General features: G+C 35.7%; 3 protein-coding genes across 3 annotated transcripts; all 3 read left to right on the top strand.

Annotated features, from left to right (window-relative positions):
- Positions 1-586: 586 nt before the first annotated feature.
- On the top strand, positions 587-9,469 carry LOC131643622 (receptor-like protein EIX1). The gene is made up of 2 exons (XM_058913883.1): positions 587-3,120; positions 5,369-9,469. The coding sequence occupies exon 1, from the start codon at positions 660-662 to the stop codon at positions 3,117-3,119; it is 2,460 nt and encodes an 819-aa protein (XP_058769866.1). The 5' UTR covers positions 587-659; the 3' UTR covers position 3,120; positions 5,369-9,469.
- Positions 5,329-6,906, top strand: LOC131649717 (LRR receptor-like serine/threonine-protein kinase SIK1). The gene has a single exon (XM_058919476.1). The coding sequence runs from the start codon at positions 5,329-5,331 to the stop codon at positions 6,904-6,906; it is 1,578 nt and encodes a 525-aa protein (XP_058775459.1).
- Positions 9,470-14,607: 5,138 nt separating the features above from the next.
- LOC131649712 (receptor-like protein EIX2) lies at positions 14,608-15,963 on the top strand. Its single transcript, XM_058919470.1, has one exon. The coding sequence runs from the start codon at positions 14,608-14,610 to the stop codon at positions 15,961-15,963; it is 1,356 nt and encodes a 451-aa protein (XP_058775453.1).
- Positions 15,964-18,809: the final 2,846 nt, after the last annotated feature.

Below are 18,809 nucleotides of genomic sequence, written 5' to 3'. Positions count from 1 at the left end.
ATTAATATTATTATTATTATTCATTTTATAATTAAATAACTCATTTTAAATTTACATACATATTTAAATTGAATCTATATAGTATCAAATATATTTACCCGTGCGGATATACGGGTATTTTGCTAATTGTTTAATGAAAGACATTGGATGGAAATATGTATGGCAGAGAATGAATTCATCAATTGTATAATTGTTTAAAGGTAACATGAAAAGAAAAATTGTTAATGAATATTTTTGTTTGTCTTGTATCTTCACGAAATAAAAAAGAACTAATAATTAGGATAAAAAAGATGTGAAAAATAATAATACAAAGAAATGTCCTCTACTTAGTCAACAAAAATGAAATTTATTAAAAGAAAAGAATAGTTATAATTACGAAAATGCCTTACTTTAACATGATATATATATATATATATATATATATATATATATATATATATATATATATATATATATATATATATATATATATATATATATATATATATATATATATATAGAGAGAGAGAGAGAGAGAGAGAGAGAGAGACGTGTTTTCTATAACATTTGAGAATATAGCATCCATTAAAAAAAAAACTATCATTACTTTTGTTTTCTATAACATTTGAGAATATAGCATCCATTAAAAAAAAAACTATCATTACTTTGTTGGTGAAATTATGATGAGAAAATTTAATATCCTTATATTTCATTCATTGTTGGTGTTGTCTTTCACCATTGGATTCAACTCAGCAATGAAATGCAAAGAGAAGGAGAGACATGCGCTCCTCACGTTCAAGGAAAGTGTTCAAGACCATCATGACATGTTGTCGACATGGAAGCAAGGTCCAAATGAAGATTGCTGCACATGGATGGGAGTCAAATGCAACAACCAAACAGGTTATGTTCAAAGTCTTGATCTTCATGGTTCAGAAACTGGTTATTTGAGTGGTGAAATCAATCCATCCATAACTGAGTTGCAACATCTAATTTATCTAGACCTCAGTGGTTATGGATACTATGAAAATGTTGATGCTGATTTTATTTATGAATGGAAAAATCATGGTTATTATGGCAAGATTCCTTCTCACCTTGGGAAACTATCACAACTACGACACTTAGATCTCAGCAACAATCAACTCTCTGGACTAATTCCTTTCCAACTTGGGAATCTTTTATCATTGCAGTCTCTTATACTCTGTGACAACTCTGACCTTAGAATCAAAAACCAAGTTCAAGGAGATGTTGAGTGGTTATCAAATCTCTCTTCTTTGAGAGTTTTTGACTTGAGTGGAGTTCAAAATCTCAACGATTCTGTGCAGTTCCTAATGAAGCTTCCAGGACTTGAAGAGTTACACCTAAGAAATTGTCGTCTTTCTGACGCCAATATTCTTCCTTTATCTAGAGCTCATTGGAACTTTTCCACTAGTTCTCTTATTGTCTTGGATTTGTCTGAAAATCAATTGGCATCATCAATGATATTTCAATGGCTGCTTAACTACAGCTCCAATCTTCAACACCTTGACCTTTCGTTTAACTTGTTAAAAGGCGTCATTCCTGATGATTTTGACAACGTAATGCATTCAATTGTAAGTCTCAATCTCTCAAGCAATTATCTAGAAGGAAAGATTCCAAAATCCATCGGGAATATATGCACTTTACAAACATTTGTTGCTGATGATAATAACTTGAGTGGAGAGCTATCAAGTTTCATTCATATCAATGAATCCAAATGTAACAGAAACGTGTCGTCGTTACAAGAACTGGCGTTGGGGGTCAATTTGATTTCAGGCACGTTACAGGACCTTGCAGTGTTGTCATCTTTGAGAAGGTTAGAGCTGCATCACAATAAATTAACTGGAGAAATTCCCACGAGCATGGGATCGCTTTCAAAGTTAGAGATTTTGAGGTTGGGTGGAAACTCTTTTGACGGGTTTGTCTCAGAAACCCACTTCACAAACCTCTCTAACTTGAAACTCCTACATTTCTCCGACAACTCACTGCTGACTATAAAGGTTAGTGATGACTGGATTCCTTCTTTTCAATTAGTTGATTTAGCTCTATCAGGTTGCAATCTGAATTCTAGATTTCCTAATTGGCTTCAAACACAAAATGAATTATCTTATCTTTACCTTTCAAATGTTAGTAATCTATCTCCAATACCTCTATGGTTTTGGGGAAAATTACAAACACTAGTTTACATGGATATTTCACACAACAATCTCACGGGAAAGATTCCTAGTTTGGAACTAAACCTTGCCAACCATACTTCTATATATTTGCATTCAAATCAACTTGAAGGTTCCATTCCTCCTTTCTTATTGCAAGCAGTATTATTGGATTTCTCTAATAATAAACTTTCAGAGTTAGCTTCCTCTCTATGCAGCAAAAGTAAGCCTAGTATTTTGATTTTGGAGTTATCAAACAATCAACTGAAGGGTGAGCTACCTAACTGTTGGAATAATTTAACCTCATTACAACTTGTTAATCTGGCCAATAACGAGTTGTCGGGAAATATTCCATTCTCAATGGGCTTTCTTGTTAACTTGATTGTATTGATGTTAAGAAATAACAGTTTGAGTGGACAACTTCCTTCTTCCTTGAATAACTTGTCAAACAATTTGGAATGGTTGGACCTTGGAGAAAACATGTTTCATGGTCCAATACCTTCATTCATTGGAGAAAGTTTACACCAGTTAAGAATCTTAAGCCTGCGGTTTAATAACTTTAATGGAAGTTTACCTTCAAATCTTTGTTATTTGAGAAAACTTCATGTGCTGGATTTGTCATTCAATAACATATCAGGAGGAATACCGACCTGTGTGAACAACTTTACTTCAATGACTCAAGACTTCATAAGACCAATTGGATTGGAGTATTCATTCGCAAATGAGGAAGTGGATATTTCGAGCATATTATTGATGTGGAAAGGTGTCGTACACACAGTCTACGAAAGAGAAGATTTTTTGAAAAGCATTGATCTCTCAAGCAACAATCTTATAGGAGAAATACCAAAAGAAATGGAGTATTTGTTTGCTTCTCACAAGACAACACCGGTTTTGCTCTCCACTGTTGGCATTCCACCCTTGTCTATTGCTAAGAACAATCTTCGATTATTCTCCGGTCTTCTTTTTCACTAAGGTTAGTTTACTCTTCTCTATTTTCTCTTTGTTATACTTAGGTCCCAATCTTTAAAATCTTGTTTGCTAAACCATCTTACAAATGTTGTTTTCTCTCTTCCCTATTTCAATGGAAGCATTATTGAATAGTAAGAGGGTTTATTTTCAAAGAGAAATAAATTAGAGGTTTGATTTGGGAATTTAGAGTTCATTAGTTTTAATTTCTTTTTACATTGATTTCTCTGATATGGACAAGTAGTAAGAGAGTTCATTTTCAAAAAGAAATAAATTAGAGGTTTGATTTGACAATTTATGGTTTATTAGTTTTAATTTCTTTTTACATTGATTTTTCTGATATGGACACAAGTATTCATCGTGTAATAAAACTCTTCATTCATTACCTTTGGCATTGGTTTTCTTGGTACGTTGATATTTCCAAGTAATAAGTAGTAGTTACTGTTGACAACGGCCTCCTGTCAGAAACATTACACGGCGCGTAAACGTTCGCAAGAGTATACTGAGTAAATATTGACTCCTACATAACCATACCCTCTGAAACTATAGTTAATAGAAACAAAACCTTTTCTCTATAAAATTACCATACCTCCTTAAGCTCCCTGAGAGTTTGATACTGTCCACTCCACCTCTTTGTTGCCCCAGAAAGATGAAGCCATTGAATCTCCAAAATTGCTCATTTTCGGTTTCTGAATAAAACAAAAAATCAAAGTTACCAGATTGAATTATGGTGCTCACCCTTCTCCTCTTTACGATGCTTCCACCTCCTCTGATATTGAAGGAAACTATAACATAAGTTCATTTTTATCCTTTATAATTAATTTTAATTTTAAATTAAATAATTATGTATTGAATATCGTTTATGTCATTTTACATTTATAAGTTACTTGAACCGTTAATTTTACCAAACACTTTAATTAACTTATCATTTATCAGCCTCAATCATCAGTCATAAGCTATAAGCTATCAGTCATCAGCCATTAACTATAAGCTATCAGTCATCATCCATCAGCTATAAACTATAAGCTTTCAGTTAGATTATTAGTCAACCGTTATTTTTACCAACTAGACTCACATGTGTCCGAAAATATATTTTTGAATTTTAAACACAATTTTAGCTTATCACAAAGGTGAAAGAGACCACCGGTAAATTCCTACCAAAATAAAGTACGATAAGATGTGGTGCTTCGTGACTAAGTCATAACTAAAAAGCCTTTTAAACGTTTTTAAGATAAAGCAGGGTCTACAAAAGTGAAAAGTAGAAAGTATAGGATGACTAAATTAAAATCAGTGTGAAAGAAACTAAAAATAAAAATAAATAAGCATCTAGAAACGAAGATAATAGGAAAATTACTGACGCCAATCCATATGATCTTAAAGGTACTTATTATCATCATTTCTAAATTGTCATGTATGACTGTGCTAGCACATGAAAGTGGGGTAATGGTGTAAAAAGTAGTTAATGGAAGAGCAAAATACATATTTTCCAATTCCTGCCTGCCACCATCAACAAGAATATTAGAAAAAATAAGGCCACATTATACATACACACTAAGTGGAGGAAAAGACTTACATTTATGTGTATCATGTATCAGTTTAACCTTGCACGGAGAGAAAAATTTCTCTAGAATTTACTGAAATAATTTTTAAAAAAATGAGATGTCACTTACACATATATTTAGTATGTTTGGGGTGCGTTCGGAAGCATGCCTTCAGATTTATTTCTGAAGTACATTTTGAGACAATTTTTTTATTTTTTTTAGAAGGCAAGAATCAATATAAAAGAGCCAAAGCTCCAAAAAAACAGAATGACAATGTTGCTTATTTATACATATATTTAATGTATTTAAAATGCGTTTGAAAATATATTTTTGAATTATAAGAGCAATTTTGGTTTTTCGCTAGGGTGCCTAAAGCAGCCTCTAGAAATTTGGCAACAAATAAATGGGCCAGCCAAAAATGATAATTCAAAAGATCATATCATTTAATGGACAAGTCAAAAAGTTAAATTTATTGCAATCAAAGAATGAAGAATATTATAAATTTAAAATAAGAGAAAGCATAAAAAAAAAAAAAACTATTGAGCATAATTCTTTATATATATGCGCTTGTATAACTCTTAGAATGTAGTATCCATTTGAGAGAATCTGAACTTTATTAAATTAGTGAGATTAAGATGAAAATTTATATTATTCTTATATTATTTCATGCATCAATGGTGGTGTCCTCCATTTTTGGGTTCAACTCAACAACAGAAAATGGAGACATGAAGTGCAAAGAGAGGGAGAGACACGCACTCCTCACATTCAAACAAAGTGTTCAAGACAAATATGGCATGTTGTCCACGTGGAAGGAAGGTCCAAATGAAGACTGCTGCACATGGAATGGAGTTCATTGCAACACCCAAACAGGTTATGTTCAAACGCTTGATCTGCATGGATCTGATACGAAATATTTGAGTGGTGAAATCAATCCTTCAATAGCTATGCTTCAATATCTAAAATATCTGGACCTTAGTTTTTTGAATAATAGTGGTCAAATCCCAAAATTTATTTGCTCCTTTAGCAAATTACGATACCTCAATCTCTCATATAGCTTTTATAATGGCGAGATTCCTTCTCACCTTGGAAGTCTCGCACAATTGCAACACCTTGATCTAAGTGACAATGAACTCAGTGGAGCAATTCCTTTCCAACTTGGGAATCTCACACAATTGCAACACCTTGATCTCAGCAACAACAAACTCAGTGGGGCAATTCCTGTTCAGCTTGGGAATCTCACACTTTTGCAACACCTTGATCTCAGCTCCAATAAACTCAGTGGAGCAATTCGTGTTCAACTTGGAAATCTCACACAATTGCAACACCTTGATCTCAGCTACAATAAACTCAGTGGAGCAATTCCTGTTCAACTTGGAAATCTTTCATTGTTGCAGTCTCTTAGACTCTGTTACAATTCTGATCTTAGAATCAACGGCCAAACTCAAGGTAATGTTGAGTGGCTATCCAACCTCTCTTTTTTGAGAAATCTTGACTTGACTGGAGTTCAAAATCTCAACAATTCTGCTCATCACACTTTGTTATCCATAGGGAAGCTTCCAATTCTAGAAGAGTTGTATCTAAGTGAATGTGGCCTTTCTGACTCCAATATCCCTTTGTTATCTGATTCCCATTTGAATTTTTCCACTTCTCTTACTCACCTTGAACTAGATTCGAATCAGTTAACATCATCATCGATGATATTCCACTGGGTGTTTAACTACACCTCCAATCTTCAAGTCCTCTATCTGAATAATAACTTACTAAAAGGTATCATTCCTGATGATTTTGGCACTATAATGCACTCACTTGAGACACTCTATCTAGATTACAATAGTCTAGAGGGCAAGATCCCTAAATCCATTGGGTATATACGGACCCTGAAGGATTTTAGAGTTGATAATAATCACTTGAGTGGAGAGCTTTCAGATTTTATCATCCATCATAACTATTCCAACTCTATTGGAAATGTATCCTCTTTACAAGTATTGTCATTATCGGATAATCATATTTCCGGCATGTTACCTGACCTTTCAGTCCTCTCATCTTTAATACGGTTGAATCTTGACAACAATAAATTAATTGGAGAAATACCCATGAGCGTCGGATCGCTTACGGAGTTAGAGGGTTTGTTCCTGAGGGATAACTCTTTTGAAGGTATACTCTCTGAATCTCATTTCACAAACCTCTCCAAATTGAATAACCTAGATTTGTCTCATAACTCGTTCACTATGAAGGTTAGTGATCAATGTTAGACGCTGGCCTATAGATCTAGAGGGGGGGTGAATAGATCTCACTAAGTTTTTACAGATTTTTCTACAGACTCGAGCGAAAGCGGTTCTGAATCGACTTGCGTCTATTCTGGACCGCTATTGCAAAGGTCGTATGTGTTTCAAAACCAAAAAGTAAGTGGAATTGATGGTGAAGTAATATGATAGCTAACCAATACGTTTAACAACTGAAATCCAATTAACTTCTAGACTGACAACTTTGATTTGCAATGCAGTAAGATTGGATAAAGCAAAAACACAAACACTTGGTGATAGGTTCAAATTGATAGTGATTCAAGTTGTGGTGAATTGTGATGTTTGTGCAGAACTTTAATTCACAATTTTAACACTTGAATCGTTGATCAATTTTGCACTTATAACCAATTATGAACAGAAAGTAAAAGAGAAAGTAAAAGCGACAAGAACACGATATTTGTTTAGGCAGTTCGTCGATCGTCCTCGCTACGACTACGTCTGCCCCCAATTCCAAATTGAAATTGGGTAATCTTTCATTAATGTTGAAAGTAGTATATACAAAGAAGATAACAAAGCGATAAACGATAAACCAATTATGTCGATCCTTTGAATCTTCTTCCCCCTTAATCTTGAGTCAGATCAAGGTTATCCAAGAGCTTCACTTTGATTCCCTTCTGCAGTGTCTTGATTCCTTGAACTCCCCGTTCCTCAATCGTTACACTCAGCCGAATCCTCAATGAACGCCTCTTGATAAAAACCCCCAAGAACCACCCGTCGTGGAGGACAAAACCCGCAGATTTTATTCACCAACAAACCCCACAAACCTTCACCCACTAGGAATCTTCAATTCCGTTCCATGGACGTTATCGAACTCATCACTAACCCGCAACGCAAGAATGATTATGTGTAATTGTGTTGGAGATGATGAAGAACGAAGATGAGAAGCGTTTGTGTATCTTTCAGTCGTTAGTGTTACTGAATAATTAACCCTTGCACAATATATATGATTGCATAGCAGTTGGAATCAAGAATAACTGAATTTTGGACTATCTTGATCAGTTAGGTCGACCTCTTGTAGAGGTTAGGTCGACCTAGCAGTGCTTGCTGAATTTTGCTCCCAGTTAGGTCGACCTGTTGAAGGAGTAGGTCGACCAGAATCCTCTTCTGGTGCGTTCTGGGAACATTTTCTCAGATTAGGTCGACCTAGTTGCTATGTAGGTCGACCTAACAGACTGATATGAAGATTTCTTCATTTTGAGTCGACCTGAATGGTCTGTGAGTCGACCTAGCAGAAGTATATGGATTTTCCTTCATTTTAGGTCGACCTGGGTTGACAGTAGGTCGACCTAACTGCTGATTTTCTGCATTTTTCATGTTCAGCTTGTGTTGAGTCGACTTATATGCATAGTAGATCATCTTGTGCTTTCATGAGTGATCAAATGCTTTACTTTTCTGATTCCTCCTTGTTGTTTGGATGCTCATTTGAGTTTGCCATAAATCAAAAACATCTTTGAGTGTAATCTTGTATTCACATACTCCCCCTTTTTGATGATGGCAAACCAATAGTCAAAAGCTTTGGTAGTAAGTGATGAAGACTCAACAAGGCTCCCCCGTACATCCAGCATCTATCTCTCAACCAAGAAGTCTCTTCACAAAGCTCCCCCGTACACTCAGCATCTATCTCTCAACCAAGAAGTCTCTTCACAAAGCTCCCCCGTACACTCAGCATCTATTGTATTTATCTCCCCCTTTGACAACATCAAAAAGAGAAACAAGAAAATAGAGTAGGAGAGTAACAAGAGAAATAAAGAATACCGGTAGTCATAGAGATAGATAACATGTAAATGGTGAAATCATAAGAACTAAACATGTTTTAAAGAAAACCAACAACATACATAGTAGTCCAAGAGATTAATAAAAGACAACAAAGAGTACTACATCATATAATGTTTTAACAAAAAGAACTTAATGACATGAAATGCAATGAAATGATGATATGATAAACGATATGTCCTAACGCCTGCCCCTTCTTCCTCTTCCTCTTTGAAATGTATGAGGTCGATCTTCCTCAACCTGTTCCAACAAATCCAGCACAGACATGTTAAGAGTATTGAAGCTTTGGCTTATGTTAGCATGGCGATGCAATGCCGTTTCCTCAAACTGATTCTGCCTCAATACAGAGTTGGATGCAAACGTCTCAAAATCGTTCTTTTGTTCCTGAACCAAGCCGTACAACGATTGATATTGACGTTGTTGTTCCTCATATCTCTCTTGTTGAAGCTGCTGCATTGTTTGAAATTGAAGCTGTTGAGTTTCAAAGTTCTGCTGTTGTTGAAGTTGCATAGCTTCAAGCATAGATATTATGTTGGATTGATCAGGAGGAGGTGGAGTTGTGTATCCCCAAGGGATATCCTCTTGTTGTGGCAGAACATATCTCCAATTTGCATCCGTGTCATGAGCTGCATCTTCCATGGTATGATCCTCATCATTTGCTATTTCTTGATCATTTCCTTCTTCTTCATTTTCTGCAGTGTGACCAAATTCTGTAGGATCATCATAGTTGTAGAGGATTTTTCCGGTCCCCTTTTGAATGAGATAATAGGTTCCCTTATTTGGATCCCAATGATATCCCATGAGAGTTAAGGTTGTTTGAGAAAAGTCCTGGTTCTGTTTCATGCTAATGTATGATAATCCATCGAGCTTCATGCCGAAATGGTTCACAATTGTTTGTATGATCGAGCCATAACAAAGAGCAGTAGTCTTCTGCTTTACTTCCTCAAACTTAGCAGTTAGAAAGTGTGGCCAGTGCACACGTGTTCTGTTTTGAATCAAGTACATCAACATAATCTCATTCCTTTCAATTCTGGAAAATCCGCCTGCTCGTGGTCGAATGACTCTTGAGATGACCCAATTTAGAAGCCTAGGATCTCTCTTCAGGTGACCGGCTGTTATTGTTTCATTAGGTTTGTCAAAGACGGAAGGATCTTTGAGGATAGACTTCATGTAGGCCACATGATCATAGACTCCCGGTACGTCCCCGTCTTCTATACGTAATTCATCGCCTACAATGTTGAGACCAAAGATACTGATCCAAGCACGTTTGTCAACGATATGAGATCTTGACCCCATCTTAAACCTAAAATTACAGCCTGCCTCTCTTGTGAACCCTGCATAGAATGCCCTAACAGTGTTCTCACAGTATGGTGTGGCACATTCCAAAAGGGGATGAACATTTTGATGCTCAATAAGACTCACAACTTCAGGAATATGCATATTTTTAGCAACATGTTGATTGAAGATGTACTGCTTCACTACCTTCCTTTTCATTTGCCATTTTTCAAAATTATCTCTACAATCAGGGTGAACAAGGGCTACAGCACTTACCGGTTGTGAGGATGATCCAGATGCAACTTCCTTTCCCTTTCTTGATTTTGGAGGCATAGTTGTTGATGATTTTGTGTAAGAAGGATGATTTTGAACAGTTTTTGAGTTTGAGGAGTTAGGGTTAGCCGTACCAAATGTGATGAGGATGAGAGGGAATGAACAAATGGAATGTTTTGAATGAATGAGAGTGGGTCGGGTCGACCTAACAGACCCAAATTTGGAAAACTTAACGCAGTAGGTCGACCTAAAGTGAGGCTGGGTCGACCTAACAGAAGTAACATGAAAACCGACCAATTTAGGTCGACCTAAAATATGAGTAGGTCGACGCAACTGGGCCTTTTTAGTTTTCTGAACAGAGGATTCTTCTGTAGGTCGACTCAAGAACAGAGTAGGTCGACCTAAGTTCCCTTAGATGATGAAAAAAAAGCCTTAGAGATGTTTCTATATGATGTATTTTTGCTTTGTTCTTTGCTTGTATGCCCAAAATATGATATGTTATGAATGAGAATGATGAAAACATATATTAAATCGAGATATATGAATAAACATACATGAAGTCACTATAAGCATGTTAATTGATAGCATATTATAGAATCAATGAAATTTTTGGAAGTGAACAATGTGCATGTTACCGCTTTCTTAATATGTAGGTGTTCTGTCTTCATTGTGTGACACCCTCTTGTTAAGTGTAGATCTTTTGGTTTTCAGTCTTCATAGATGACATATCAAGAGAGATATGCCTTCTTTTATGTGTCTTGAACATCCTTTATCAATGGGATCATCACCTATCAATGATGTCAAGACACTTTTCCTGCAAGATTAATTTAGAGTGGAAGGTCCCCAATCTTCATTGGGTCCTAATTTGTGAGTACATAATGTGTTGCACTTAGGTAACCATTGAAACACTCCTTTAGGGACTAAGATTCTCCTAAATTTGCATTTTTCAATGGTATGACCCTTTTTGCAACAATAATGACAGGTAATATGATGAGAATGAGCTGTCTTGCTAGTTGATACTTTAGGTACAAAAGTGTATTTACTATATAACGGAGTATATGATCTTTTGAACTTATTTGGATCAACTGCAAAAGTTATTTTTGGTTGTAGAGCCTTGTCTAACTTGACTTTTAGATCTCTTACTTCTTTTTGCCAAATATGACATGTCTCACAACCAAACCATGACGTAGGATCAATATCAACTTTATCCTTTTGAATGTCTAACATAGATTGTTTTAAAGCTTCCATATCCTTTTCGGTCTTCTCAACTTTTGATTCAAGGTATGAAAAGATTTTCTTATTTGAGGCCAAAAGTTTGAAAGCTTCAATAGCATCTCTATGTAGTTCTTCAAAAGCTAATTTTAATTGATCATGAGATACCTTATCTACAAGTTCAGGTTTAAGATGACTTACAGCTTTCTTTTTCTTTTGTTTATAAGCCATGAAGCATAGATTTGCCAATTCCCCTTCATCGCTTGATGAGCTTGCACTGGATGAGTCACTTTCCCATGCTATGTAAGCTCTTTTGGATTTGTTATGACCTTTGCTTTGATTCTTGTCTTTATCTTTCTTAATGTATGGACATTCTGGTTTGTAGTGACCTGATTTTCCACAATTGTAGCAAAGCCCTTTAATTTTTCCACTGTTAGAGTCATCTTGGTTGAACCTTTTTGATTGCTTTCTATAGTTGATCAATCCTTTGTCAGAATGTTTTGCTCCATTTTTCTTTATATACTTGTTGTACCTTCGCACAAACAGTCCCATTTCTTCATCATCGGAGTCTTCGTCATCACTAGTCTCACTATTCTTTGGCTCTCGTTTTGAGGTCTTGGAGCTTGAAGCTTTTAGAGCTATTGACTTCTTCTCTACCTCTTTCTCCATGTTCTTTTCTTTCTTTGTCCTCTTCTCATGCATGTCAAGGCATTTAAGATGCTGTTCATGTTCCTCTAGTTTACCAAAGAGAGTGGTAATGTCTAAAGTGTTGAGATCATTTGCTTCCTTAATTGCTGTAACTTTGGGCTGTCATTCCCTGTTCAAACACCTTAAGATTTTGTTAGTAGCAACTGCATTGGAAACAGGTCTATCAAGAGAATTTAATCGATTTTTCAGGTGAACGAATCTTTTCTGCATGCTTTCGATGGTTTCACCATCTTCCATGTGGAAAAGTTCGAACTCTTGAGTTAACGTATTGATCCTAGCTAGTTTGACATCATCCGTTCCCTCGTGGGCAACTTGCAATGTGTCCCACATAGCTTTAGCTGATCTACAATGGGAAACGCGATAGTATTCATCAACTCCTAGAGCTGAGATTAGAATGTTTCTCGCTTTCCAATCGTATGCATATTTCTTTTCATCTTCAGCATTCCAAGTATCTTCTGGTTTTGGAACAACTGCACCAGCTGCATTTGTCATAGTGATCTGAAATGGACCATTGACAATAGCTGTCCAGATGTTCCTATCAATTGCATTGATATGGACACACATACAATCCTTCCAATAGCCGTAGTTTTCTCCGTTGAAAACTGGAGCTCTATTATGAGCCCCTTTAGGTCCAGAAGCCATCTTTCCAATAAGTGTTTCACGTAGCACGGAATAAACCAGAGCTCTTGATGCCACTTGTTAGACGCTGGCCTATAGATCTAGAGGGGGGGGGGTGAATAGATCTCACTAAGTTTTTACAAATTTTTCTACAGACTCGAGCGAAAGCGGTTCTGAATCGACTTGCGTCTATTCTGGACCGCTATTGCAAAGGTCGTATGTGTTTCAAAACCAAAAAGTAAGTGGAATTGATGGTGAAGTAATATGATAGCTAACCAATACGTTTAACAACTGAAATCCAATTAACTTCTAGACTGACAACTTTGATTTGCAATGCAGTAAGATTGGATAAAGCAAAAACACAAACACTTGGTGATAGGTTCAAATTGATAGTGATTCAAGTTGTGGTGAATTGTGATGTTTGTGCAGAACTTTAATTCACAATTTTAACACTTGAATCGTTGATCAATTTTGCACTTATAACCAATTATGAACAGAAAGTAAAAGAGAAAGTAAAAGCGACAAGAACACGATATTTGTTTAGGCAGTTCGTCGATCGTCCTCGCTACGACTACGTCTGCCCCCAATTCCAAATTGAAATTGGGTAATCTTTCATTAATGTTGAAAGTAGTATATACAAAGAAGATAACAAAGCGATAAACGATAAACCAATTATGTCGATCCTTTGAATCTTCTTCCCCCTTAATCTTGAGTCAGATCAAGGTTATCCAAGAGCTTCACTTTGATTCCCTTCTGCAGTGTCTTGATTCCTTGAACTCCCCGTTCCTCAATCGTTACACTCAGCCGAATCCTCAATGAACGCCTCTTGATAAAAACCCCCAAGAACCACCCGTCGTGGAGGACAAAACCCGCAGATTTTATTCACCAACAAACCCCACAAACCTTCACCCACTAGGAATCTTCAATTCCGTTCCATGGACGTTATCGAACTCATCACTAACCCGCAACGCAAGAATGATTATGTGTAATTGTGTTGGAGATGATGAAGAACGAAGATGAGAAGCGTTTGTGTATCTTTCAGTCGTTAGTGTTACTGAATAATTAACCCTTGCACAATATATATGATTGCATAGCAGTTGGAATCAAGAATAACTGAATTTTGGACTATCTTGATCAGTTAGGTCGACCTCTTGTAGAGGTTAGGTCGACCTAGCAGTGCTTGCTGAATTTTGCTCCCAGTTAGGTCGACCTGTTGAAGGAGTAGGTCGACCAGAATCCTCTTCTGGTGCGTTCTGGGAACATTTTCTCAGATTAGGTCGACCTAGTTGCTATGTAGGTCGACCTAACAGACTGATATGAAGATTTCTTCATTTTGAGTCGACCTGAATGGTCTGTGAGTCGACCTAGCAGAAGTATATGGATTTTCCTTCATTTTAGGTCGACCTGGGTTGACAGTAGGTCGACCTAACTGCTGATTTTCTGCATTTTTCATGTTCAGCTTGTGTTGAGTCGACTTATATGCATAGTAGATCATCTTGTGCTTTCATGAGTGATCAAATGCTTTACTTTTCTGATTCCTCCTTGTTGTTTGGATGCTCATTTGAGTTTGCCATAAATCAAAAACATCTTTGAGTGTAATCATGTATTCACAATCAATGGGTTCCTCCTTTTCAATTAATTCAATTTGATGGTTCATCTTGTAATTTTGACTCTAAATTTCCTAATTGGCTTAAAACACAAAACGAACTATCCTTTCTTTACCTTTCAAATGTCAGTTATCTACCTCCAATACCTCACTGGTTTTGGGAAAAATTGCAAACACTGTCTATCATGATCATTTCCAATAGCAATCTTACTGGGAGGATTCCTAAGTTGGAACTTAAGCTTAAGCAAGGTTCTTATATAGATTTGAGTTCAAATAAACTAGAAGGTCCCATTCCTTCTTGTTTACTTCAAGCAGGAGCACTGATTCTTTCCGATAATAAATTTTCAAATTTAGTTTCTTTTCTATGCAACAAAAATAGTCCCAACATTTTAGGAATTTTTAATATATCAAACAATCAATTAAAAGGTGAGTTACCCGATTGTTGGAGTAGTTTAACTTCATTAATATATGTTGACATGAGCAATAACAAGTTATCTGGAAACATTCCATTCTCAATGGGAACCCTTGTTAACATGGAGGTTTTGATTTTAAGAAATAATAGTTTAAGTGGTCAACTCACTTCCTCATTGAAGAATTGCTCTAACAAGTTGGCCTTTTTGGACCTCGGGGAAAATATGTTTCATGGTCAAATACCTTCATGGATTGGAGATAGCTTGCAACAATTAGTCATTTTAAGCCTACGATTCAATAACTTCTACGGAAATATACCTTTGAGTGTGTGTTATTTGAGAAAGCTCCGAGTTTTGGATTTGTCACAAAATAGCTTATCAGGAGGAATCCCAACTTGCATAAAGAATTTCACTTCAATGGTTCAGAACTTCGTGAACTCAACTGCATCAATGGAGCACAGGTATTCACCCAGGAGTGGGACATATTCTACAGCTTATGTTTTCAACTTATTCCTGATGTGGAAAGGTGTATACCGACCCTTCAAAAAAGCAGATGTTTTTCTAAAAAGCATTGATCTCTCATGTAATCATTTGACAGGGAAAATACCAACTGAAATAGAGTACTTATTTGGGTTGACTTCCTTAAATTTGTCAAGGAACAATCTCAGCGGAGAAATCGTTTCAAACATAGGAAATTTAAATTCGCTAAATTTTCTTGATTTGTCAAGAAATCACTTATCAGGAAGAATTCCTTCTAGTCTAACCCAAATTGATGGTCTCGGTATGTTGGATTTGTCAAACAATGAGCTCTATGGAAAAATTCCAATTGGAACACATTTGCAGACCTTCGGTGCTTCAAGTTTTGAAGGAAATCCATATCTGTGTGGAGAGCCACTTGGTAGAAAATGCCCTGGAGAAGATCCACCAAAACATCAAGTGCCAACAACCGATGATGCAGGAGATGAGAATTCAGTATTTTTGGAAGCATTATACATGAGCATGGGGATAGGATTCTTCACCGGTTTTGTTGGCTTGGTAGGATCAGTATTGTTCATACCCTCTTGGAAAGAAAGGTATTCCAGATTGTTGAACACATTGATAATGAAAGCCATCACGTGGTGGAAGGAGTGAATGCAGTTGTCTAGTTGCTCTAAAGTGGATGAATGATAAACAGGTACTGACTGCCATTATTCTTTCTTATTTTTTCTAGCCAAACCATTTCTACAATCTGCCCCTATATAGCAATGTTTTGCTGTTGTTTCAAAGTACTAAATTTTTTTTTTGCAGGATAATCTTCTATGTCTACTGTACGGGATGAGTACATCTTTTGTTGAATTAATGGATAGGATGGATGTCTATTTTTGTTGTGTGCTAAATAAAATCAATGTCATTTTGTTGTTAAGCTTTCGTGTTTGGTAGTTTATGAGTGAAAATGTAATTGATCGATAATATGCTATCAAGTTATTAATTAAAGATATGTTGCATTCTCAATACATAAGAAAATGGTTCTACCTTTTATGTTGCATTCTCAAATTAATGAAACTAATATTAATTTTATTAAATTCATACTACTCATTTTGTCAACAAAAAAGCTTCACATCGTTCATTCTAAACATATTTGGTAAAATTATTTCTGTTTTGAAGTTTTAAATATAAAACATGGCTTATTTATCGCCTAATCCTAATATTACTACATCTCGGCTTCAAATTGAGCGGAAGAAAACACAATTGCAATACAACAGTAGAGCAACAACCAAGCAGTGCATAGGAGTAGTTATGGGAGAATTTTCAAAAATATAGATTTGAGAAAGTTATATTTTATGTTGGTTAAAATATAGTATATTTGACATTGAAAAGGTATATTTAAGGGATTCAAATTTGTAACCACTGAGAATAAAAGGTTTTTGTCATAAGTGTTATCTTTGAACCATTGCAACCTATTTTATATGATGCCAAGTGATCAAGGTAATTTCACTCCTTCAGTGAGTGTGGACTCCAAGAATTTAAGAGAAGAAATGAAGAAGAATTCAGGAAGGGATAATCTGCTCAAAATTCATCATGTCATGCGGACTACAAGTACATTGCATATAAAAAGATGGTTGCATACAATCTTCTAACAAACTAGCGTAAATTCAAGAGAAGAAAATGGGAATAATAAACACTAAATGGAAATAATAAGCAGACCCACTACTGCTGTCACCATTCTTCTACAACTTTAAAGTGCATACAAAAGTGAGGCCTTGTATTATTATTTAAAAGTGAGGCCTTTCTTATTATTTAAGATTTTCTTTTATTATTAAATATTCTATTCCTCGGTTTCTCAAATTACCGAGGCGTATGATACCTAAATTTTACTATAAAAGAATTCTTTCACTAAGTTTAACCTTAAACCTAACTCACATGTCCAGTTGATTCATACTCTTAAACATCATTCTTTCTAATAGAATGTGAGACAAAAATATTTGTGGATTTTGTATTGTTGTTCTTCTTACACCAACCTTGAACAAATCTTTTTTTTTCTTGTAATCTATCTCACGTAAAGGTGTTGTTTAATTGTTGTTGTTTCCACCTCTTGTCAATGTTTAATGGAATAACTTTCCAATGTTTAATGAAATAACTTTCTAATACTGTTAATCAAAGAAAACTTTCTATAATAAATATTGATTTCTTTGATTGACAACATCGAGAAATTTATTCTTAATCATATTGCAACACACAAAGAAATTGGTGAATGGTAAAAAATTAAAAAAAAAAATGAAACAATACAATGTTACTTCAGTTTTTTTCCTTTCACTATTTTTGTGGCAATAGAAGTAATCTATTACCTTGGTTCTTTTAAAAACAGAGGTTTAAAGTATTTAAAAAGAAAAACTTTCTATCTCGGTTTTAAGTTGAAGGAAAAAATAAGCATGTTTATTGAGTTTCTTCACAATCCTTCAAGAAATCTTTGTCGTCTATTTAGTGAGTATCAAGGCTCAAGAGACTGTCATTACTGATTGTCGCACGCTCGCGAAAATAAAACAACAGAGTCGCCACCAATATATTTATCCCATCAGGGAAAGGAATATCAGAAAACCTAGAATAAGGATAAGAAAAGGTCTTGCGACCAAAGATCGGGTAAGAAGTCGGTTACGCGAGGGGAAGGTATTAGCACCCCTCACGTCTGTGGTACCCCACAGGATCCACTTATGTTTGCTCTATTCTAAGGGTGTATAAATCTAAAGCTTAATTACTAAGGGAATGCATGCAAATGAAAGAAGAAACACGGGGAAAATAAGGTTTATAAATAGTTGTGCTCGTTCAAGCCCCGCGACTTGATGCCTACGTATCCTTTTCAGGAATCAGAGCGCCGTAGTTCGGCTCTTTAGTTTTTGTTTGTTTTTGTGTTTTTTAGTCGAACAGTTACATTCGCACTCCGCTGCTCGACCTCTGGAGTCTTAAGCTGGGAATGGAGCGGAAATAACGTGTCCGATTAGGAGAAAGAATGCCCTGAAGGCAAGAGAAAGAATGCCTCGGAGGCGAGAGAGGAAAGATTGGTTTGTATTTTTTAGGGTAATTCCGTGATGAACAAAACCCAATACAAGGTTCCGCACCACTTCGTTACTTTGATTTAGGTCTGAGCCTTTATTAAATGCTTTAAGACGTTTTGATTGGTGATTTTTAAGGGATTTTAATCTGCGAATTGAATCACATTAGATTGTATGATGTCAAAGAAACAGATTAGGGAATGAATCCCACTCATTTCTCTACATGGATAGAGAAACAGATTAGGGAATGAATCCCACTCATTTCTCTAATAATCGAGAAACAGATTAGGGAATGAATCCCACTCATTTCTCTTTGTAGTGATCGAGAAACAGATTAGGGAATGGATCCCACTCATTTCTCTCTCACTAAGTGTTTGAGAAACAGATTAGGGAATAAATCCCACTCATTTCTCTCCCACTTTTAATGTGATTCGCCTCTTCCTTTATTAA

This window comes from Vicia villosa, linkage group LG1, assembly GCF_029867415.1.
Source record: "Vicia villosa cultivar HV-30 ecotype Madison, WI linkage group LG1, Vvil1.0, whole genome shotgun sequence".
NCBI lineage: Eukaryota > Viridiplantae > Streptophyta > Magnoliopsida > Fabales > Fabaceae > Vicia > Vicia villosa.
The sequence above is the reverse complement of the archived record's forward strand: the minus strand, read 5'-3'. Positions and strand labels throughout refer to the sequence as shown.

Bases quoted from the DNA above. Each gene is read 5' to 3' on its own strand.
- LOC131643622 (XM_058913883.1), top strand. From the start codon at position 660: ATGATGAGAAAATTTAATATCCTTATATTTCATTCATTGTTGGTGTTG.
- LOC131649717 (XM_058919476.1), top strand. From the start codon at position 5,329: ATGGTGGTGTCCTCCATTTTTGGGTTCAACTCAACAACAGAAAATGGA.
- LOC131649712 (XM_058919470.1), top strand. From the start codon at position 14,608: ATGATCATTTCCAATAGCAATCTTACTGGGAGGATTCCTAAGTTGGAA.